General features: G+C 50.0%; 1 protein-coding gene across 13 annotated transcripts in view; it reads left to right on the top strand.

Annotated features, from left to right (window-relative positions):
• The window catches only part of PAX2 (paired box 2), an 89,846-nt gene that overhangs the window by 49,993 nt on the left and 16,205 nt on the right, over positions 1-23,648 (top strand). For all 13 annotated transcript variants that reach the window (XM_084772222.1, XM_084772213.1, XM_084772216.1 and 10 more), the window contains 2 exons: positions 18,476-18,651; positions 21,010-21,136. In XM_084772222.1, coding sequence (XP_084628348.1) covers positions 18,476-18,651; positions 21,010-21,136 — 303 coding nt within the window. The remainder of the gene's footprint in view (positions 1-18,475; positions 18,652-21,009; positions 21,137-23,648) is intronic.

The following is a 23,648-nucleotide window of genomic DNA, read 5'->3' as shown; positions in this document are numbered from 1 at the left end:
ATCTTATCATTGCTTCTTCAGCAGACCAGCGGTGGTGTCACCGTGTGAGGTGACATTTGAATTTACAATTCCGCTGAGAAAAGCCATTAATTCACAAATTAACATTTCTCCCTCTCCCTCTCTCTTTAACACTCTCTCCCTCTCTCACATGGATGTGCAAGCAATTGAAAAGACAAAGGAAATAGCCTTAAGGAAGAGACTTTACGGCTAGTCTGTCTGTGCTGAGATTGCTCCCCCTGCTTCCAGATAGATAAACCAATTACCTGAGCAGCTCGGCTCCTGGCCGCTCCTGATCGCCTCCTTTTGTAGGCTGCCTCCATGGCTGGCTTACACTCGTGTATCTCATTAATGGAAACCAGGCGTGCCCTGGTCACCAAGCTCTTCCCAGCTGTCCTTTGGAGGAACCGTGGGAAGAGAACCTGTGTCAGACAGAGACAGGCAAGGGGGACTCCTGGGGGAAGAGGAGAAGCTGTCCTGGCCCTGGATCTCTGGGTGCAGATTGCTAGGGCAGCAGGTTAGGGGTGGGTGTGCAGGTAGGCACCGAGGGAACGGCAGGCTTGCACAGGCGTGTGGGCTGGCAGTTAGAGGAAGAGACCATAAACTGAGTCTGACTCTCTTAATGGCCTTTGGTCTTGGTGCAGGGGGCTGGTGGGGCCCAGAGAGGGATTTGAGCTTGTCCTGCCTGGGAAGGACATGAAGAAGTTTTGCTGACTACATGCTATTTCAGTGGGAAGGATAGAGCCTGAAGGAGCACGCACGAGAGCACACACACACACACACACACACACACACACACACACACACACACACACGCCGGTGGGGAGAAAGAGTAAAAGTGAGAGTGAGTGAGCTGGAGAGAGAGAGCACGATGTTACCTGATTCACTTCCTAGAGAATACAGCTGTCCTCCCTAACCATCAGGAAGTCACTCCAAGACCCCTGGTGGACATTTGAAATCATAGAGAGCCTTATACACCCATGTGTCTATAGACACAATAAGAGATGACCAACAACAACAGGAATAAAACAGCAATTACAGTGATGGGTTGGTGCTGAGAGTCTGATAACAGAGGCGGTTACCAAGTGAGCACGGATGCACTGAGCACGGGGGCGGGGTGTGTGTGTGTGTGTGTGTGTGTGTGTGTGTGATTCGGACACAGGGTGGGACTGAGCAGGCAGCTCAGGATTTTATATTGTTACTCAGAAAGACACAGAGTCAAAAACCTACAATTTAGGCCGGGTGTAGTGGCGCACGCCTTTAATCCCAGCACTCAGGAGGCAGAGGCACGTGGATCGCTGTGAGTTCAAGGCCAGGCTGGTCTACAAATGGAGTCCAAGACAGCCAAGGCTACACAGAGAGACCCTGTCTTGAAAAACCAAAAGCCATTAAAAAAAAAAACCTACAAATTGTTTATTTCTGGAATCGTCCACTTAATATTTTTAGACTGATGATAACTGAAGCCGAGGAAAGCAAAGCCTGGAGTAAGGTGACACTGAGGCCCCTTTTGTGGACTATCCTGGGGCTTATGGCTTCCGGTGTGCAGTGCACTACCTAGCATGTGTCAGACTCTGCCTCGGTGCGACAGGTCTCTTGGAAGCTCAGAAAACAAAGCCAAATCGCGGGAGCCCCTGTCTAGACAAGTGCTGGGGTTTGATGGGTCTGATTGCATTGTTCCATTTAGTTTCATCTCTCAGAGGACCCCAAACCTGGCTACTATGCCGTTCAAGAAAGAGTTAAGTTCAGAGCTCACTAAGACTCCAGAGAGAGAGAGAAAAACCCCACTTATGAACCCTCATTCTTGGTCCTGGTTAGACCTGCTTGGTAACCAAGGAAATACAACTGGCCGAACCTACAGTAGGTTCTTTTCTACCTCAGTGAGATTGCATATTTTAGCTGAACTCTCTAGATAACATTGGCCATGTGCCTGTGACTCTTCGGGAGCACATGCAGGTTGTGTTGATGTTTTATGAAGCCTTTGCTGCGGGCTCCACGCAGAGGTGACTTGTGTTTATCTGTGGGGGCGGCACCCAGTTTAACCGTGGCTGTTTGGGACTGACAGGTGCAAGCATTCCAGACTTAGGCTGGAGAGAAAAGCCAGATCTTTAGGTTTGCTTTCCAGCTAGCTCATGCTGTTGTGGCTCGAGAGTGAGTTGCTTCGAGTATTCTGAGGCTTAGCACAGCAGACGCATTGTCTGTACATCGGCAGAAAGTCAGAGCAGAGAGCTTGTCCACCCCATGAAGTAAAGGAGCTGATTTGCTGCAAATGGGGATAGTTTGTGTCTCCCTGCCCCAGAACACTGAGTGTGGGTGCCATAGTCTCTGCAAAGGCAAACAGGCTCTCCACATTCTTCCTGTGTCCCCGCCTCACATGAGAACCCATCGTATCAGTATGTCTTCCATTTCCTCATCTTCCCTTGGTCAACTGCCCTCTAGCCATGTTTGTTGGTTTGGTTTTCCCTCCCCACTCCTAGCAAAGGCGTGAGGCAAAAAACAAACAAACAAACAAACAAAAAAACCCCATTGTCTCAGCTCTGCTGTACCCCATCCTTTGGACAGACTCTGGACATAGGAGGGAGGAGCCAGGCTCAGGGCTTTTTCTGGGCCCTGTTGCCTTTCTGGGTGTCCCATCTTCTGCAGACCATTGGGCAATGGGGAAGGGCGGATGGGCAGCTGCATTGGAATCCCTCAGACTGGATGTGAAGAAAGCAAAAGGTTGAGAAACCGAGGATGCCTGCAGTCTTCTAGACCAGGGGTTGACCCTTCCTCATTCTGCCTTCCTCAGAGCCATGGTGGAGCTGTCTGGATACCCTCATTTTCTGGCCCACAGCAGTGGAAAGGCCAGACAGGCTGGGAGAGGGGGGGGCCTGGCGCAGGAGCTGGGAGTCAGTCATGAGCCTCAGAGCCTAGTTACAGCAGAGCCAGTAATTCAAACCGTCCTGACCCTTCAATGAACCCAAACCTGCTGACCTTGACAGCACCAGACAAGAGGCCTCACAAACCTCAACCTGCTGCAGGCCAGCCTTCCTTCCCTCCCTCCCTAGCAGCCCTGTGGCCTGGCTTCCAGGTGGCCCCTCATTTGGCCATCCTTATGATATGTCAGCAAGCTCTCCCTCCCTGAGGCAGGCCAGCTTCAAAGCACCCTTTGTGCTCATCTCCACTGGAGATAGGGTGTGGGCATCCCCTGGAGCCTACGGAAGACCCCTGGCTGTGGCCTTCTCCCGTGACTGGCTGAGCAGAACTTGTACCCTTCCCTTCTGCTCAGCCCCAGCTTTCATCTTCTCAGGACTAGCTATAGAATGTGTGTGTGTGTGTGTGTGTGTGTGTGTGTGTGTGTGGTGTATGTATGTGTGTGTGTGTGTGTGTGTGTGGTGTATGTATGTGTGTGTGTATGTGTGGTGTATGTATATGTGTGTGAATGTGTGTGAGTGTATGTGTGTGTATGTGTGTGAGTGTATGTGTGTGTGTATGTGTGTGTGTATGTGGGGGTGCACCCATTCATTGCATGTTTTAGGGTGCAAACAGGGCAGAGAAGACGACAGAGACAGAAGATGGAGGAGGGAAGGGAAGCCAAGGGAAGCAGCCCCAGGAACCTGCCCTAAGATAAATGCAGTTTATGAAATTTATGCTTTCCTCCTCGGGGAGAGCACAGCCTCTCCAAGCCTGCCAAGCAGTTCCAGAAGAAGAAAGTGTAGGCAGGGGAATGAGCGGGCCAGTGACAGAGGGAGAAATGGCCGGGCATTGTACAAATGCTTACACATACATGTGCACGTGAGCACATACACATTACTCTAGGCTAAGTCCTAGAGTTCTGTCCTGGGAAGCCAGGACAGAAGGATGCAGATGGTGCACCGGAAGAGTGGCTCTAGGAGCTCCCTGTCCTCCTGTCTCCATCCCACCTGCCATCTCTAGTCCCCTTGGGCACTGTGGCTAGCCCAGACACTTGGCTCTGTAGGTACTAGGTGGCATGGCTGTTCAGTAAACTGAACCAAAGACGTCATGGACCAGTTTGTGCGCAGTAAGGGACACCGTGGGTGGTCTTGGGCAGTGAGAAAGAGGGCTTGGCCATGAAGGCAACCAGAATATGGTATCACTAGGTCTCCTTGAAACTTACCTTTTCTTCTGGAGCTGGGTGATAGTCACATGGGCTCCCTGTGGACTGAGCTCAGCTACTGAAGTCTCTTAGGGAAGATGGTTTGAGACCTTTGCCTTTTCTCTGAGAACTCAAAGGAAATAAATGACTGACAAGGCGAGGCTATGAAAGATCTCAGAGGGACTTATGACCAAGTTAGAGGATCTGCCTTTCCAGGCCTTTCTGTGCACAGCACAGGGCTTAGGCTTATGCACACCAGGACTATGTGAGTGGGCCACAAACCAGAACTTTGTTTTTTATTTTTATAATAATAGTTTTCATTTTTATTAGCAAATATTAGTTATAGGCAATAATGGGTTTTGTTATAACATCTCATATGTGTATATTTTTTATTATATCCATTGCCATAATGTTATCTTACTTCTACTAATCCCCTCTCCCAACTGGTCTCTTTCCTCTTCTGTTGTCATGATGGAGTGTGTGTGTGTGTGTGTGTGTGTGTGTGTGTGTGTGTGGTGTGTGTGTTTGTGTATGGTGTGGTGTGGGTGTGTGTATGTGTGTGGTGTGGTGTGGGTGTGTGTATGTGTGTGGTGTGGTGTTATGTGTGTGTGTGTGTGGTGTTGTGTGTGTGTTTGTGTGTGGTGTGGTGTGTGTGTGGTGTGTGTGTGTGTGTGGTGTGGTGTGTGTGTGTGTGTGTCCTATTGAGTTTAACCAGGACCCTTAACTTTTTTTTTTTTTTTTTTGCATATGAGTGCTTTATCTGCAGAAGAGGGTATTAGATCACATTATAGATGGTTGTGAGCCACCATATGGTTGCTGGGAATTGAACTCAGGTCCTCTGGAAGAGCAGGCGGCGCTCTTAACCACTGAGCCATCTCTCCAGCCCAAGGACCCTTAACTTTTGACAACAGGGAGTGTGGGGAGAAAGTGGCTGAGAGGGAAGAATGCCTTGGTTCTGATCTGCAGATGAGATATCAGCATGTGAGGGCACACATGTGCACGTGTACACACACACACACACACACATACACACACACACACACACACACACGCACACATGTACACACACTCATGCATGCACCTCTTCTGTGTTCAAGTTCTGCCAGGAGCAGGGACAGATGAGAATGAAGGTGCGGTCCACAAAGACACAGAAGGGAGAGAAGGGGAGGGTGGGCAGGAATTTCTGATTGTGGAGACACTAGAGCATCCAGGACATGGCAGGCACAGAGTGAGGCAGGGGCTGTCCGGGGATGGCCTTGGCCCTTGCTGTCCCCTGCTCTTTCCTCTGCCCTCCCTCCTCAGCCCTCCCCTCTTCCCTCCACACATCTTTATTGGTTCTGGTAATAGCCTTGATTTGCATGTCAGGCAAAGCCTTGCTACACACACAAAAAGAAAACCCCAACCGTGGCGGTGTGGCAGTGTCAGCTCTCGCTGTTGTTCGACAGTGTAAAATTAAATTAATAAAGCCCCCAACACAGGAAAACATAACAGGAAATTAATGGCCTTTACTGTCGCTCTGATGCAGTCATTTGCAACCCTGCTTTCCGCACCAAAGACTTCATAAATGCAAGCAGTTTCTCTAAACAAGCATACTTAGGGCGGCCTGGTATGTAATTTTTCGCCTTGCTTGCGTCCTTAGAGCTAACAAAGCCCCGTTCCCTCTTAGCTCCTTTCTAACTGGTTCTGGCACAGCTGCAGTCCACTGAGGGTTGTTGCGGCCAGAAGGCCCCAGCCCCTTCTGGAAGGGTAGAAGGATTGCTGGGGTTCCAGCAGAGGAACCCTTCACTCCATGAACCCCTCTTGCCCACTGGCTCTGAGGGTAAGCCAGCAGGCTCGAGTGCCTGGGGCTCCTTCCTCAGTGTGTCTGCCTGCTTCCTTACCACCTCTCCTACTGTCTCTGGCCTCATCTTCCTCTCCTCCGGCTCAATTCACCAAGCATTTCCAACTTATTCTCACAGCGGCACACTTTGGGGCTGGCTCTGCCTCAGCAGGGTAACCTGCAGGCTTTCCTGGGGTGGAAAAGGAAGCCAGTTTCCTCAAAACGGGCAAAGTAGCTGTGCTTGCACAAAGTTCTGGAGGGGTCTAGGCTTCCTCTGTTCCCTACCTTTCTTTTAGGTTGGCTATTAACCACGAGGGCCCTAAGTGATCAGTCACACTTTCTCTCTGCCCTCAGACTTGAGAGCTGAGGGGCTATGAGCTGCTATGGTAAGTAGGCAGGGTGTTGAAAACACAGGGTTTCTTCTTTGAGCTTTGTGCCAGTGTGGGCCTTGGTGCCCACTGTGCTGGCCCGAAGATTGACTAGGAAGGAATGGCTCACAGGGCACACAGGTGGCTGCTCATTAAGAACTGAGCCTCAAGGCTGTGCATTCAGGAGGGGTGCAGGGAGACGACAAAAGAGCAAGCAGGTAGTGGGGCTTTCCCCAGGACTGGCTGTCTCCAGGGACACCTCCCATGTGGATGGATGCCAAGGACTGGGACAAGGCAGAATCCCAGATCCCTGAGGGGCATGGGTCTCGCCTACCTTTCCCATAGAGTCCGTCCTTCCTGCAACTCTGCTTGCTGGGGCACAGCCCGTGCATGGGCATGAGGCGTAGCCGAACAGTACCTGCTGTTTGCACCTATGCCTTTCTCTGCTTTGAGGAAAAGCATAGGGCAGGGGCCCACCCCACACCTCACTTGTTCTAGAACAATTGGGTACCTACTTTATCTCTCAGAATTGTAGTTTCCTCCTTGGTAAAATATTTAGAGATCATGACATTTAGCAGTAGGGTAGTGGGCGGTGATTTAAAAAAAGACCCCTCCCCCCGTTTGATATCCCTTCCTTCTTCCCTCCCTCCCTCCCTCCTTCTTTCTCTCAATCACTCCACGCTGATTTACTGAGCTCTCAGCAGACTCTAGTCTGGCTCCTGGGTGGATTTCAGCTTCCCTCGGGATTAGGGTCCCACTCTTGAGGGAGAGCCCTCGCCATGCTGGTCACCTACCTCTGAATTCATGAACACTGAGTCCCAGAGACAGTCCAGCCAAGGCCAAGTTCTTAATGTGGAACCAGTGCCCCTCTCCCGCCTGGAGACTCCACGCCCATAACGTAGCCCAAGATTACATTCGATTTTTTTTTAGCAGCCGTGTCAGACTGGAGCTCATATTAAGCTCATGGTCAACTAAAACCTCAAGATCTTTTTCACATCAATTGCTCTCCAGCCAGGTCCACCCATTCTGTGCTCAGGTAATTGATTTTTCTTAAACCTAAACATAGGCCACTCCATTCATCCCTGTTGCATTTTCATCTTGTTGGTTCAGGTTCTTAACTCTACCCGATTAAAGTCATCAGGATGTCTTCTGTGTCATCATGCAAGTAGTCTTACAGGGTCCCCCCCCGCCCCGCCTTATTCCCAGTCTCCTCCTCTCTCTTCTTTTTGTTGTTATAAAGAAAATCATGTGGGGGAAAAAAGTGAAGACCCACTGCTGCTTGTAGTAAACAAGTCCTTTAGGTGCCATTGAACTCAACAGTCACCGACAATGTCTCTTTCCTCTGCCCTGCTGCCCATACAGCTTGGAAAGGGGAAAGAGTGTCTTTGTCAGATGTTCATTTAACATTTACTACATCCACATGATTCCCTTAACAAGTCAGTTAAGGAAATAAATCAGCTTAGGCACCGAGCACCACTGTGTAAAGCACGCACAGCTGGCGTACAGCGGTAAAGCGAACAGCTCCTGACTTCGAGAAGCTCATCGCCTAGCTGAGAGGTCACTGCGGTGCACCCCATCACTCGAGCAGAGTGGGATTGATGCTGAGATCACGGCAGAAAGGTTCCAAAAGAGATCAAACAAAACAGAGTTGTATCTTCCAGCTAGGGCAATTGGGGAAGCCATCATGGCAGGGCGGGCATTTAATCTAAGCATCAATAGATATCAAGTTAATGTGCCCACTGCTTACTCTCAGTGAGTGCACTCAGGTTGCAGGGTATCATATTTTCCTTTCTAGTCCCTGCAAATCAGAGGTGCAATACTTTCTTTCAGAAAATAGCCAAAGCCGGAGACCGAGTGCATGGCAGTGCTCTTTTGCTAAATCTTCTGAAACCCCCGCCTTCCTGGCCTAAGGACTCAGTATCAGCAGTTTTAGGATCCCCTGTCCCTCTCAGAGTCCTGAGGTGTATCAGGGACATGAAAAAGTTAGCTCCTGGGAAATAGCTCAGGGGTGCTGGCTCGATCTTCCCCAGCCCCCTGCAGCCCACACTGGGGACTGTTTCCTTTTCTTACAAGACAAAAACAAGCTATGAGTTCCCTCTCCTCCCCTCTCCCCTCCCCTCCTCTCCTCTCCCCTCCCCTCCCCTCCCCTCCCCTCCCCTCCTCTCCCCTCCTCTCCCCTCCCCTCCCCTCTCTTTATGACTATCTCTTCTTCCCAAGGTTTGAGCTAAGCCTGCCTTCCTTCGTGACCTTCCTTTAAGCAGGACAAGGCCCGTCCCTTTGCTTTGTCTCAGGTCCTTCTGGGTCTTTGTCTTCCTGGCAGGCGTGTGCTACTCTCCCTCCTGTCCTTGGTTATGGTCTCCCCTTCCATCTGTTTTGTGCCCTCGGTGGGGGTTGCTTTTGTCTGACCATAAGTGCAATATGTGTTTATTATAAAACATTTGGACAAGACCGTAAGTTTCTTTAAAAAATAATAAATATATAACTTCATCATTGAGTAATAACCAGTGTTGAAATTAGGCATATTTTGGAGCCTTTTCCTCCTATGCACATGCAACTTTAGATATGTGATTTTTAATTAAACTTGGAGCACTACTCTGCACACAGCTTTTTGTCTTGCTAGTTTTACTTAACATTATATAGTAGCATTTTCACATGTCATTACATACTCCCTGAAAACATGATTTTTTTAATGGTTGCATAATCTTCCACTGCTCACTGTACATGTCCTTTTAAATTCTAGGCTCATCATATTTTAAAGCTTAGCCGTGTGCAGCAACGGTGATTTCCTTAAACGCCCTTCTTGTTCCTCCCCCCCTTTCTCCCAGTCCCTTTGCTTCATCCAGTTGGCTGTTTAAGGTTATGGAGGCAGAATTTCACCTTTCAGAGCATCTGTCTTCTGTGGAAGTATTATCTTCTTTTAGACTCTCTTGACATGGAGACTCATACGTGTTCTTTCCTCCTGTGACATTCCCCTAGTGTCCCCTTCCATCCCCTGTGACGTTCCCCTAGTGTCCCCTTCCATCCCCTGTGACGTTCCTCTAGTGTCCTCTTCCTCCTCCTGTGGAATTCCTCCAGTGTCTCCTTCCATTGCTAGCTTTAGACACAGTTGCTTTCTTCCCAGGTCCCCAGCACTTCCCCTTAACCCATTTGTTTTTCTTGACCAGAGTCCAGGCACCCCTGATCGGGATTCTGTGTCTCTGCCCTTTGAGCCTGTGTTTTGTTCTGTTCTGGTTTTGAATCTCTAAAAGGGAATCAGATAAGATCCTCTTCATGGCAGTCCCTGCACCTGGCAAGTGCGATGGTGAATCCATGGTGGCGACTTCCGGGATGGCTTCCTTTTCCTCCCGAAAGGTAAAGTGTCGGGGAGAGGCAAGGCCAGGACTCATCGTCTTTGTTTTTAGAATTGTGCCCAACAGTTCAGCCAGCCTTTGAGATCACGTGTTCCAGGCCCTCTGCTAGGTTTACAAAGATGAGAAGGTGTGGGGCCTCTGCCTCCAAAGACAGCTCATAAAGAAAGCAAGTACAGCAGGGTAACCATGTTGCGCAGAGCTTGCTCTAGGCTCTGACACTTATTGGCCATGGTAAGTAGTTTGGGGGAAGTCATCAATCTTTGAAAGCCCTCAGTTTCCCTATGTTGTGAGCTCAGTTTCCAGAGGTGCTGTACTGTGTTCTGCCTTGGCCTTCTCTGTCACTCATTAGCTGCCTCTTTGTGACCTTGGCAAAGTCCCTTGACCTCCAAATGTCTACCTCCTTACCTATGACGTGACTGACCTCCTGGTCAGTTTTTCTTATAAAAATTGACTGTGTGACTACAGTAAACATTCATGCACAAGCACCTATTGTACACTAAGTGCTTAAGTCCATGTGTACCTGTTAAGATAGTGTTTGGTATCATAACAGAATCTGGGTCCGTGTTATTATTATTTCTACTAGAGATTTGGGTGAATAGCATTGGAACAGAGAAAGGAAGAAGCCATATTGTTGTGAGAGTGCCCCCAGCCTTCTCATCTGTATCTGAGGAAACAACCCAGAAAAGTTCATAGGACTGGTTGAAGGTCACAGTGAGGGGGAAAGAAGCCAAGACTCTGCCCTGAGGATGTTGGGTCTATTCCCATGCTGAGTCTTACCTTAAGAATGTTACATCTATCCCAGCCTTGTTTTAGGGTCCCCAACATAGTGTCCCCAGAAGTAAGTAGGTGTGGGTGGGCATAGGAAGCCTGAAGCCAGGCAATCCCATCACACCCCAGCCTCTCACCATGATGAACGCAATCAGTGTGTAGACGCTGGGTGTGGCATGTGGGCTTTGCCAGGGCCAGTGCGCTGGACAGACTCACACTACCCAGAGCCAAAGTCTTGGGGCAGATTTCCAAGGGATTCTTTTTTGTTCTCTTGTTTTGTTGGGTTTTGGGGAGGGAGGTGTTTTTTGTTTGTTTGTTTTTGTTTTGAGGGGGTCACTTGACTGTTTATTTTTGAGCTGGGGTCTTACTATGTTATCTCTGGTTGTCCTGGAACTCTCTCTGTGCAGGCCAAGGTGAGCGTAAACACAGAGATCTGCCTGCCTCTGCCTCCCAAGTGCTGGGATTAAAGGCCTGCGCCATTACACCCAGCTCTCCAAGGGCTTCTTCATGACTGCCAGCCTTGATTTGAGGTTCACGGCCAGAGCATCCTATCTCCTGGCCAGTAGCTCATATTCGTTCCTTTCATCCCTCCCTCTCTCTTGATCCAGGCTTCCCCATCTCCCTTCCCACCTTCCTCGTGCCCATTTCCCCATTTTTCTTCCACCTAGACTCCTTCTCTCATACCCTTTCCTTCTTCTTGTCTTCTTCCCTCTTCCTTTTGCCTCCTCTCTTACCTCCTCCCGTCATCCCTTGCTCTTCTCCCAGTACAAAGGCACTCCAGCTCTGGGGGAGCAACCTCATTTCCTGTTCCACTCTCAGATGGGAGGCCCCAAATGGCAGCCCAAACCTTGTCCCCGGTCCTGCTGTGCCACTGCTATGGGGGTGGGGCCGGGGCTGCACAGGCGGGCTGCCCTGAATGACAAGAGGGGATATTGATCGCTTTCTGAACTCAGCGCAGCAGATAGAAGGTAATTAATGACTCCATTTGCCTCAGTACCGGGGAGAACAATTGAGTTTGAAACTGCAACAACTGGCAGATGGGGAGACTGGGGGACAGGCTTGGGGTGAGCCCTTCTGGGGGGGACGGATGTGAAGGAGCTAAGGTAGAGGAGCACATTTAATGCTCCTGTGGCTTCCCCCACAATCCTTACTCTTTTTGCCCTATACAAATTCCCGGGGTCACTTTTCTGCCTGTGGCTGAAGTTTGGCTTTCGCCAAGACCACTTCTTGCCAGCCGTGTAAGCTTGTTCATGTTTTGAGATTTTTTTTTTCCAGAGCCGTTTCCTTCTTTATACAATTGAATAGATGGGATTTCTTTCTCAGGTGCTCTGTGGGGCGGGAGGCCAAGTGTGGCAAGTGCCCGGAGTCTGCCAAGAGGTCAAGAAGTGAGCAGAAAATGTTGGCTGAGATGAGAATGGACAGAAGGCTTAACTTACTAGAAGGAGGAGGCATTGTGCCTTCCGATCCAGGCTTTCTACTTACCAGCTATATCGTGTTAGATAAAGCAACTTGCTCTCTGAGACTTGTTTCTTTATCTGAAAAACAGTGATGATGAAGGTGGTGGTGGTGGTTGTGGTAGTCGTGGTGGTGGTGGCGGCGGCGGTGGTGGTGGTAGTGGTAGTGGTGGTGGTGGCGGTGGTGGTGATGGCGGTGGTGGCGGTGGTGGTGGTGGCGGTGGTGGTGGTGGTGGTTGTGGTAGTCGTGATGGTGGTGGTGGTAATGGTAGTCGTGATGGTGGCGGTGGTGGTGGTAACAAGAACCTAGAGTTGAACAGATTTAATAAGCATAGGTGAAAGCATACTGGTGGTTTCCCATACCCAGTGCACCTCTGTGTTAGGATTTAGAAAATGAACACTCATTGCAAGGATGTTTGCCTAGCCTATGCAAGGTCCTCCGTCTGATCATCACCACTAGAAGAATAAATTAATATTGAAGTTGATATAGTTTTATCCTATGTTTTTGAAAAAACTTTCTCGAAAGTTGGAGAGATGGCTCACTGGTTAAGAGCATGCACTTTTCTTATAGAGGACCAGAGTTCAATTCCCAAGCTGAGCCTCCTCACAACTGCCTGCAAGTCTAGCTTCAGGGAGATCCAAGGCCTCTGACCTCTATAGGGACCTGCGTTCACATGCACATACTCTCGCAAAAAAAAAGGGGGGGGCACACATAGCATTAGAAATAAAGATAATTTTAAAAACTCATTTTATCCTGTTCCCATAATCTATCTCTCTTTTGGTGAGCATATAGCCCTGTCTATCTCTTTTCCTTTACATTGACCACTTTTGGAGTATAGATGAAGGTAAACACAAGAAAGAAAGGATATTTGTCTCCAAGTCCAAGACATGGTTGGTGTTCAGTGACTTCCCACTCACTGAGCTGCTGAGACTGGAAAGTTGCATTTGTGACTGGCCAGATTAAGGGTTCTGGCCTGGGGTGTGGTATGGGTGTGTCTTCTCCAGAGCAGCCCAGGAATAGATGGTGTGACATTAAATAAGGGAATAAGGTTTTCAGGAGGTGGCCAGATAAAGGAGTAAGATGTTTTCCTCCTTTTTTTTCTTTTGGTGAACACTGCATGTGTGTGTGTGTGTGTGTGTGTGTGTGTGTGTGTGTGTGTGTGTGTGTGTAATTGAAGCCAGAGCCTTGAGTACATGCTCTAAGCTACCCTGCTAGTCCTGAGATATTTTACATAAAGATTCTGGAAGTGATACATGGCCTGGGCATGCACAACACGTAGGCAATGTCAGGAAACACAGAAAGAAGGTAAAATTGCTTGCGATAGGGAAGTGGCCACTGTGACAATGTTGGGGGCAGTGTTTCCAGTGAAGATGACCTTTGGCCTCATGGGTTGTCTTTCTCTGCATGAGGCTGGGCTTTCTGCTATAGAGCTGAGTGGGCGGTGCTGTCTGTCAGTTCAGCCTATAGCTGAGTTACTTTCTTGTACTGGGCTCCCTGGTAAATATACCCTGGGACAGTTCATGTGCCCATTCCTAATCTTTATGTCAGTGACTCTGAGCCTTAGTTTTCTCAGAAGTTAAAGGGGATTACAGCTCCTTCCAGGGTTGGAGAACTGTTTGGAAGCCCAAATAACTCAAGATCTGTGAAGAGTCTGTGTAAGGTGTTCAATAAATAAGGAGTCAAAGAGGATAATATGGGTTTAATTAATTCATCTATAGCTTGCCCGTGCTCCATAAAGGGCTTGCAGTAAGACCATCTGCCTTGAGAATAATCACATTATAGTGGAAAGAGCATCTAGAAAGGCCATAGGCCTGAAAGTCCTACTACCCATATTTGGGATGAGGGAGAACTGGCCTCTTGCCTCCCACCTGCCCAGCTAGGTTCTACAACTATATCATGATAAATTTAGTGCCCTGGTCATCTAGGCAGTCTGTGCTCAGCCAGCACACCCTGCAAGGTTTAGCCTCACTATAGAGAAAATGCCGGCAACAAACTGGAGATGTACCCTGAATAGGGGCAAGTGGTCCTCAGCTGGACCCTGGGTTTAGTAACGAGCTACAGAGTGACGTAATTTAAGAGGCAAGCTCTCATGTCTCATGTGAGACCTGGACTCAAGTCCTGATTGTCATTTACCGGGAGCATGTGCTGTGGCAAGCTACTTAACGTCCTTTGTAAAGTAGGGACTGCAGTAGTCACAGTGTTGTTGGAAGCATTGAATGAGGTCTGAAGCACAGAACCATTGCCTGTTGGTTTTTAGTTCTTTTGAGACAGTCTCACTATCCCCTGCCTTAACCTCCTAAATTCTGGCATTCAGGCATGTATCACCATGTACAGCCTTTGTTTGTTGGCTTGTTTTATGATGCTGGAGATGGGTCCCAGGGCCTTTAAGATGCTGTGTAAATGCTCCTCCCACTGAGCCACATCTCCAGTCCAAGGGGCTCTTGATCCTTGTGTGGTGCTAGAGTGTCTGGCAGGGGCCAGCGGAAAGCAGGGTTAAATCTACCATCAGTGTTGACTGTTACACTAGCACACGGTCCTTGCACAGCATGGAAGGGGACTTCAATAAGCCTACAGGGACCATAGTTTCCAATCTTTCTTTAAAAGCATGGCCTGAGAGTTGGAAAGAATGTTGTTGCTAGACTCTGAGCCTTGTCCTGGAGCAGTCTGGGTGGCAGCCCTGTGATTCCAAGGCTAAGATCCCCTGAGCTGGGACCGTGTTTTCCGTTAGCTTTGAAGCACCAGCAGCACGTGGGTGATATTGCTGAGGTAGGAGGAGTTTCCAGGGGATCTGAGCTTATGCTGCCAGAGGGTGACAGGTGATGGGACTGAGCTGACAAATGACTGAGAGGGCTTGTGCTGGGCCAATCAGGTTCTGGCCAGTCTAGGAAATTTCTGCCAGGGGTCTCATTCTGAATGCCACCTGGGAGACGCCACCTGCCATCAGTCAGTCACTAATTTAGTGAGTACCTGCTGTGTGTCGTGCCTAGCATAGAGTGACAGAAATGCATTGGCCATGGTCCCAGCCCATAGGAGTTCAGAACCTGGCTTCTTGGGTGGGGGCTGCCTTTGTAATTGATGCTACTTAACTATTCTCGTGTGTTCAATCCTTCTTGCCCTAAAACCTAGGTCAGGACTCAGTTCTGTCCCTGCCAGTAGTTTCACAGCTTTGCCACATAGCCCTTCAAGCGGTGGCTGGCCCTTGAGGTGGCTTCCTCTCCAGACTGCCTAGGCATTTTTCTTCTTACCCCTGGGAGGACGCTCCAGGTGGGGAGCACTGCCAAGCGCTTTGACTTTGTTTTACTCCTGTTTCCAGCCCTCTTCTTTCATGCTTTCTCTTTCTCCTTCTAACTCTTTTCTCCTTTTCCTCCTCCTTCTTAGCCCTGTAGCTCAGGCCTTGCTAGCCCCAGGCTGCGCTCCATAGCCGGACACCTAGCCATGACGCCATGCTCCATTTCTTCTGCCAAGCAGCCCCTACCCTAGCCAGTGCCTCCCAGATTCTGGTGTGGAAGGTTTCTGCCTTTCCCCCTCTCCCTCTTGCTGCCCTTCTCAGCTTTCTTCCTCCAGAAGCTTCTCCCTTCTCCTTACACCTTCCTGGTCCTCCCTCCCACTTCCTTCCTTTCTCTGTCTGTCTGCTCTCACTCTGTATTAGCTCCTCCCCGGTCCCTCACTCCCAAAGGAAGGGTACCATCCCTGTCAGTGGAGTGTGCCAGCAACAGCCCAGACCTGTGACTGTCTCCCTGTGTCCCCACCAGTAGTGGTGCTAGCTCTCTCCTCTCTGCCCTCTGACCCCCTGCCCCTCCCATGATTCCTTCCACCATATTCCTCCACCGCTCCTCATACCCTCACCTTTCTAGATGAAGATGCTTCCTCGTAGCCTTTCTTCCCACTTGGGGACTCCCTCAGGACTCCTCTGGCTTGAGGTCAGAATTCTCTGCAAGCTTTGTCACCCTGTGCCACTAGTACTTTCTTACTACCAGTCTCCCTCAGCTTCCTTCTCTTCCCCGGTTGTCACCTCCCAGGGCCACCTCTTCCAGCAGAGGGCTTCCTTTTTCCCTCCCTTCCAGCCCTCCTCTGCTTTCCACGGCTGCCTCTGTAAACCTGTCTTACCACCAGGGCCTGTGTGTACAAAAAAAATAAATAAATAAATAAAAAGGTCAGTGAGTGGAGGGAGCAGCAATAACCCCTAAAACAGTACTATCAGTGGGACATGATTGATCAATTGAATTCCATAGCGGCTGAAAAATGTAGGATTAAGTAGTGTATTATACGCACAATGAGTTGAGGCATGATGTTCATTTCAAGTTCATTTCGCCGGCCTCTGCCACCAGATCAGGCAATCAATAGGGGCAAGAGATATCATATATCACCTCTGTGCGGGCTGGGGAGAGAGCACCGTAATCTCTCGCAAATTTAGAGTGACAGATTTGTCAAGATCTGAAGGGCCCCTGAATAAATGAAGGCAAAGAGACTCCTCCAGCCAGTGACCTGAGGACGAAGCTTTAGTTCAGCTCCTACACACACACACACACACACACATGCACACACGGCCACAGGCTGAGAGGCAAGCCACGCACAGGCATGTACACAAATCACACAGAGGCATGATATGCATCTTGCCACATGTGTGTGCCTCACACTCAAACGCATATTTGAATGCATGCTCACATACTCCCTAGGATCCGTTCAGGAAGAGCAATAAATACGAAGGCTCTTGATGCTACCTCTTACTCATCCCTAGCAGCAGGGCATCCCCCAGAAGGTAGGAGCACTGCAAGCAGGGACAGTTAGGCACAATGCGACATGCAGACAGTGACAGGCCGTGGAGATGTACATCCTGGAAGGGGGAGTGCTCATGGGAGAAAGAGGACATGGGCTCACATCCCTCATGTGTACACGCTCTTTTTAAAAGATTCTTACTGTCATTTGAACCCCCCCCCTTTTTTTTTAAATCTGATGCTTATCACACACATATGTGCCCCGAGAACACTCACACAAATGGGAAAATATACGGTATTCCAGTTTCCCTACAGGGTCACCAATGGGTCCAGGATCATGCAGGAAAACAAAAACAAACAAACAAACAAAGCCAACAACAACAACAACAACAAAACCTACCAGGTCTTCCATCCCCAGGATGACATAGCAATGTCATCAAGGCTGCCTCTGCCTACCTCAGGCTGGTGTTAGCTGTCTGTCTGTCTGTCTGTCTGTCTGTCTAGCCATCCCCCCACCCCACCCCCCTTCTCTCATTCTTTGCCCCTTTGTGTGTGTCTCTCTCCGTATTTTCTCTCTCTCTTCCTCTCCACCCCTACTCCCAGCACACACACTTTCTCTGCTCCCAAACAGTATGGTGGGGAGATGTGAGATCCTTTTGGAAAGCAGTGCCGTCTGCTCCTTCTGGGAGGCCAGCGAGGGAGGATGGCTGTAGATTGAGGTTAATCAATATGTAATCCTTTCTATGGTCTCCCAAATGATACTGTACGGTGTTACTGTATATAATGCAATATTGATTATATCATATCATATAATCACCTATAAACTGATATATATAATGGTCCCAGAGGAACATCCTGGGGGCCTAGAGCACAGGCTGGCCCCAGGCCCAAGGCTCCCGAGCTTGTTGTGGATTGAGGGAAGCCAAGGAATGGAAGGCTAGGCCCGGGGCTAGAGGGCCAGGAGATAGAGGTGCTAGGTGAGGGTTCAAAGAGTCTGTGGGACAGGGTCTTTGTCTTCAGAATACCCTAAAAGCTCCAAGTGACCAAACACCGGAAGGCAGGGACAGAAACAAGCAAGGTAATGAGTGGCCAAGGAGCTGCCTACTGGCCAAGGTAGGCTCTAGCACTGACCAGTCCCTTTTCCATGGAGCAAGTCTTGATTCCCAGTGGAAATCTGATGGAAGAACCAGGTGTCCCAGGAGCTGGCTTCTACTGAGGCCTGAGCCAGAGCCCTCCAGGGGAGAAAGGTGGCCGGTCACAGCAGTCAGACTGCTATCGGGAGCCGGCAGCCTGTGGGTGCCCAAGCAGCAATATGGCTCCTCTTTCTCGTTCTTTCTCCAGCCCAGGCCAACCAGAGTACCCCAGCTTTGCTCTCGGAGGGGGGGGGACCTCCTCCTAGACAGTAGCTAATTACTTTCTCCAGACTCTGTGTTATCCTTAGCCTCAGAGATTTGGTGATTTTTCAACCCTTGGAATCCGTGGAACTGAAATTTATCTGAACCCAGTCCAATTCTCCACAGTAATGCATGCCTAAGAACCCAGACACTCACCTAGTATGACTCAGGCTGGGGGATGGGGAAGGTCCTAGGAAAAGAAAGCCTTGGGGACAGCTTCATGGGACCTGCTGGCTCCGTTTCTGCCCAGTCCTTCCTGCCCGCCCTGCTATGACTTCCCTTCGTTTTCTCTTCCCAGCTCTTTCAGGGCTCTGGCCTCCTCAGCCAAGTCCCTGAGGAATGGCCAGCTTCCTAGGTCTAGGTCTTTAGCTTGTGAACTGGAAGAAAGGGACCCTAGAGTCCCAGGGTCCCAGGGTCCCAGGGTCCAGAGACAAGTACTCAACCCTTTGCTCACTATATACTTCCTTATTTCTGCTGGTCTGGTGCTTATGACCTAAGTGTCTGTGTGTTCCCCAGATGTGTCTGAGGGCTCTGTCCCCAATGGAGACTCCCAGAGTGGTGTGGACAGTTTGCGGAAGCACCTGCGAGCTGATACCTTCACCCAGCAGCAGCTGGAAGCTTTGGACCGAGTCTTTGAACGTCCTTCCTATCCCGATGTCTTCCAGGCATCAGAACACATCAAATCGGAACAGGTGAGAGGAGAGCTTCCTGTTCACCAAGAACAGAAAGGAACTGGGCAGAGCAAGGCCTCTCTCCCACCAAACACCCAGCAATGTATATGTTCATACAGCTACTGTGTGTGCACTGTGTGAACATGACAGCACACACAGACGTTAAGGCGCGGTTAAGACAAATAATTTCCATATATAGTCATTAAGAATGATAAGCTATGGGCAAAAGGATAAATTGTATCACTATTCAGAGTTCTCAATTCCTTATGAAGGGCAGTGTGTCCTCCCTCATTTCCCTAGCTCTGACATTCTGTGATCCTAGTGTGGGATAATCGGGAATATCCTCCTGCCATGACCCTTGCCCTGCCCCCACCAGGCCCCACGGAAAGTCCTGTGTCAGAAGGGAAAGCCACCTATGCCTCCTTCCTTCTCCCTGATGCATCCATCTAGTGTGAACCCAGGCCAGTTGACAGCTGTCTTAGGCACCCACAATTCTCACGGACACAGAAGAGCACAGAGCATACGACATATGCTGAAGTACACACTACATCAGCACATACTACAGACACCACATATACCACCCAGAAACATATCTCCAAAGACCTCACATTTCAGGGCTAGCAAGACGCCACCCAGCGCTGCAAGCCTGACAGCCTGAGTTCGGTCCCCAATGCCATATAAAGGGGGGAGGAAAGAACGGACTCTACAGAGCTGTCCTACTGTGTGCCACACTATGCCCTACTCCCACACAACAATATTTTTTTTTATTTTAAAAATTAAAGAAAGGCTTCTGGTTTCCCACTATCGTTCACCCACACTGCTTTTTCCATGCTCACACAGTGCTCGCTGCACAGCCCAGCAGTCCTGCAGAGCCCACGAATGCACATGCTTCCTTGGTCGGGTGGCTCCTGCACATGCCTTTATCCACACACCAGGGTAGCCCCCAACCAGTTTACACATATGGCCTAGGTCAGGCCTCCAACTGCAGCACAATACAGCCTGCTGTGCATACACTCACACTTGTATGCACATACACACACACACACACACATACACACACACACACACACACACTGGCAAAACCCCTCAGGCTCCACACAGCACAGTTGCATTCTAAGACGCCAACAGCTCCCAGCCACTCGCCTTTCTCCCCGCCCGTCCTTTTATCCCATAAGCTGTTTGTCTTCATAAAACAAAAATCAAAAGTCTTTTTAAGGTGCCCTGAGCCATAAACCAACAAAGGAGGAGCTGGCCAAGGCGGGCGGCTCGGTGCACCCTCCCCAAGTCCCTGGCTGTATTACAATGAATAACCTTTATTTACTTTCATTAGACTATTAAACACCAGCACAGTCATTTTTCCCCCTGAAACTCGGAGCAGGGCCCATAAAGCAAATCCGAAGCCTAATTGAGTTCATTTTAATTTCTCTCCGATCACAGCGAATTACTCTGGTGATAAATCAGGGGGCAGCTTCACCCCCAGTAGAAGGCCTAATTTGCAGCTAATTACAAAACTGATTTCTACAGGAAGATCAATACGAGAAGGAATTGGAAATGACGAGGCAATCCCGTCCAGCCAAGGAGGGGAGGGGGTCCACTGGGGGGGCCAGGAAGCGGAAGGGAAAAAAACGGACCCGAAAGAGCAGAAAATCAGTTTTAATTTAACGTAATATTAATCAGACCAACTTTTCCTGCTTTGTGCGGGCTCCTGGTCTGCCCGGCTCCGGGGTCTGGCTTGGTGGTGGCTGCAATAAAAAGGCAATTACCCAAGTGTTTCGGGCAGGACACCCTTTCAGAGTCAATGGCTGGCCCCCTCCCACCCTTCTGCTGGCCATGTGGACTCTCCCCCTCCCCAATTTCATACTCCAGTGCACAGGCAGAGAGAGGGGGCCCATGGGGCTATCTTTGTTTGTTTTTTAAAAAGGGGCGCCCATATCCCATCAGCCCAACCCAGCAGTGCCAGGCTGGAGGCCCCACTAGGCCCTTCCCCCAACTAGCACCTCAGCCATGTGTCAGGGACCATCTCTGCTCCCCAAGACTCCTACTCAGAGGAACCTGAGCACCACACACTTCTCAGCAAGGGGATTCCCCACTGCAATACTCTCTCCTGGAGCTTCTTAGGCAAAAGATGATGAAGCTTGGGGTGCTGGGAAGTCCACCCCCAGCGTATGGACTGGACCTCCACTCACCATGTCAGGCCCCACCCCCACTCTCACCAAACTCCTTCCCCACCCGGCAGCCCCTCCCCCATCTCCCAGCCCCACCCAGCCATCTCCTTCTACCCCATCTGGGAGGGCTCCGGGTCCTCCTCTCCATCTGCACACTGCATCTTTCCGTGTGTACACATCAATAGAGAGCTGCCGCTTTTCTCTCTCCTCCCAGGGGAATGAATACTCTCTCCCAGCCCTGACCCCTGGGCTTGATGAAGTGAAGTCAAGTCTATCTGCATCCACCAACCCTGAGCTGGGCAGCAACGTGTCAGGCACGCAGACATACCCCGTCGTGACCGGTAAGGGGGCTTCCGAGAGGGTGGGGACACTGCTTTCAGTGGGGTGCCTCAGTCTATGCCATCTGGGGCCCAGTGTGACAAGTGGGCCCCCTGCCATGGTATCTATAGCGTGAGAGGGAAAGAGAGAGGGAATCTTCCTGAACAGATGTGCGTGGATGCAGGGGTGAGACACTGTGGTCCGGGTTCTGGCCTTCAGCCTGAAAAGGCGGGGGCGAGGGAGCCTGCTGCTGGATCTCTCTGGCCTTGCCTCCTTCTCTCTCTCCTTGGTTGTCTAGACTTCCCAGCCTCTGGTTAGGATATGTGCAAAAGGCTGCCAAGGCAAATAGGCCAGCTGGCTGAGGTTCCCAGTCTCTAGCTTTCACACCCCTCTGTCCCCAAGGGCACCAAGGGACCTGCTTTCCTCTCTCCAGGCAGCTTGGGTATCTGTGGCCTTGGACCTGAGGATGTGGCAACAGCCCTGTAGAGTGGAGCACAGTTCTTATTATAGACTTTCTTCTGTTTCCTGGAGAAAGCCAGTGAGAGGAAAGTTGGATCCCAAGGCCAGGGGAAAGGCACCCTGGCCAAGGCTTCCGTGGATAAGAGCCGTGGAGGCAGCTGGAGTAGCCATGCAAAGGAGGGCTAACAGATGATTGCTTCAGCATGTAATACTTCAGATGCTGGCTTCAGACGGTCCCCGGTACCATGGAAGGGTTTCCAGGCTAGGAGAGTGTTTTGGTAAGAAAGACACAGATTGAGTTGTTCTTCAAATTTTCCTATATTATTTGGAGGCACTAAAGCCAATGTGGCATTTGTACTTTGGGAGGCAGGGTGATTGAGAAGGGCCTTAGTGGGAAGCAGGAGACACTGAGATGTTGTTACCTGAGAGTTAGCTGAGGCCACCTGGGAACAGGACAGCAAGACTTGCCAAGCATCACACCCAGCGGCAAAGACAGAGAGCGGGCATGGGCCCTGCTGTGGGACAGGACTCTCTGGTGGTGACTTGGTAACTTTGTGTGGCTAGGAGAGCACCTCAGGCTGAGGTGGCCTCAAAGGAACCACCCAACCTCCAGGGGGCTCCAGAGAGCCCTACCTTTCCTGTGTTCTCCTGATGGCTTGGTACAGCCATGTCCAGCAAAAACAGAGTTGTAGCATTTGCCTAGGAATCCAAAGACTAAGGCGGCTTTTAGGGAGTGATGTCTTTAGCGAGACCAGCTGAGTCAGGACACAGTTTAGACCAGTGGTTCTCAACCTTCCTAATGCTGTGACCCTCCCTTTAATATAGTCCCTCATGGCATGGTGACGCCACCCCCCCAACGATAAAATTACTTTTGTTGTTACTTCATAGCTATAAGTTTGCCAGTGTTATGAATTGTAATGTAACTATCTGATACACAGGATAGCTGATGTGTGACTCCCCCAAAAGGGGTTGCGACCCCCCGATTGAGAACTGCTGTCTTAGATCAACAGGCCCTGGATATGAATTCTCCAAAGCTCAGTGTAGTTGTTCTCTGATCTTCCAACCCACGTCAGGCCAGCCTCCTAGAGCAGTGGCTACTTTTCAAAAGTGACGAAATAGTATGAAGGACTTCTCTCTGGAGTCAGTGCCACAGCCCAGAAGGCAGGAACTTCCTGGGGATGGACTTGTGCCTCTTCCAGGCAAGGACTCCTGCTACAGGGGACACTGGGGGCTAATGTAGAAAAGTTCCTCCACCCGTCTCTCCCCCCCCCCCCATGGCCCTGGAACAGTCCCAGCTCAGCCTGGGAACATCTCCGGCTGATCCATCTGGATCCAAGTGTGAGAAAAGTTCATTTCAGACCCAGCTTGACATTCCCAGGTGGCAAGTTAGCACTAACATCTCAATCTGTATGCGACATTTCAATCAAGCGAAGAGTAACAAAAGCCGAACCATTAACATTCGGAGCTGTTCACCAGTGGTAATGACGGGGAAACTCGCTAAGAAACTGGAAATTACCAAAAAGAGAAAAGTGTGGGGAGGGGTGGGGGAAGGGCAGGGGATGGGTGGGGGCAGGGAATGATTTCCCCCCACTCCCCACCCCCACCCCCTCACTTAGACCAAGATCCAATGTTTGGATTAATAGTGCCATTACTTGAGAAGGGGCTGCAGATTATGTTCATTCTTAAAATGTTTTTTGCTGGCAATTAAACGGCTGCAGCTATTGATCTTTGTTGATTTTATGTCCTCCTGATTTGCATAATCTATTAAAGATGAATGATTCATGATGTGTTTATTATGGGGACAAACAGAATTTGCTGAAGATACTGTCAAGGTGAGGAACGGGTATTGCCCAGAGACTTCATGGGCCATCTTGGGAACAGGTTTAGCATGCTGGCTTTGGGTAGATAGGCGTTTGTAGCCTTGTGACTCGTGACTCGATAGGGAGCAAGAAGCAGGGTGACAAGGACAGGCAGAACAAGTGAACTTTGAGTCCTTCGAGAGGGGCGTTGGCATCTGTGGGAACTGGGCTCCGTGCAGGTTGCAGGAGGTGAGAGAGCCTTGGTGTGTTTGCAGAA

The sequence above is a fragment of the Acomys minous genome (genome assembly GCF_964271855.1).
Source record: "Acomys minous genome assembly, chromosome: 2".
In the NCBI taxonomy this organism is placed as follows: domain Eukaryota; kingdom Metazoa; phylum Chordata; class Mammalia; order Rodentia; family Muridae; genus Acomys; species Acomys minous.
Note: the sequence above shows the minus strand (reverse complement) of the source record. Positions and strands in the feature narration are given on the sequence as shown.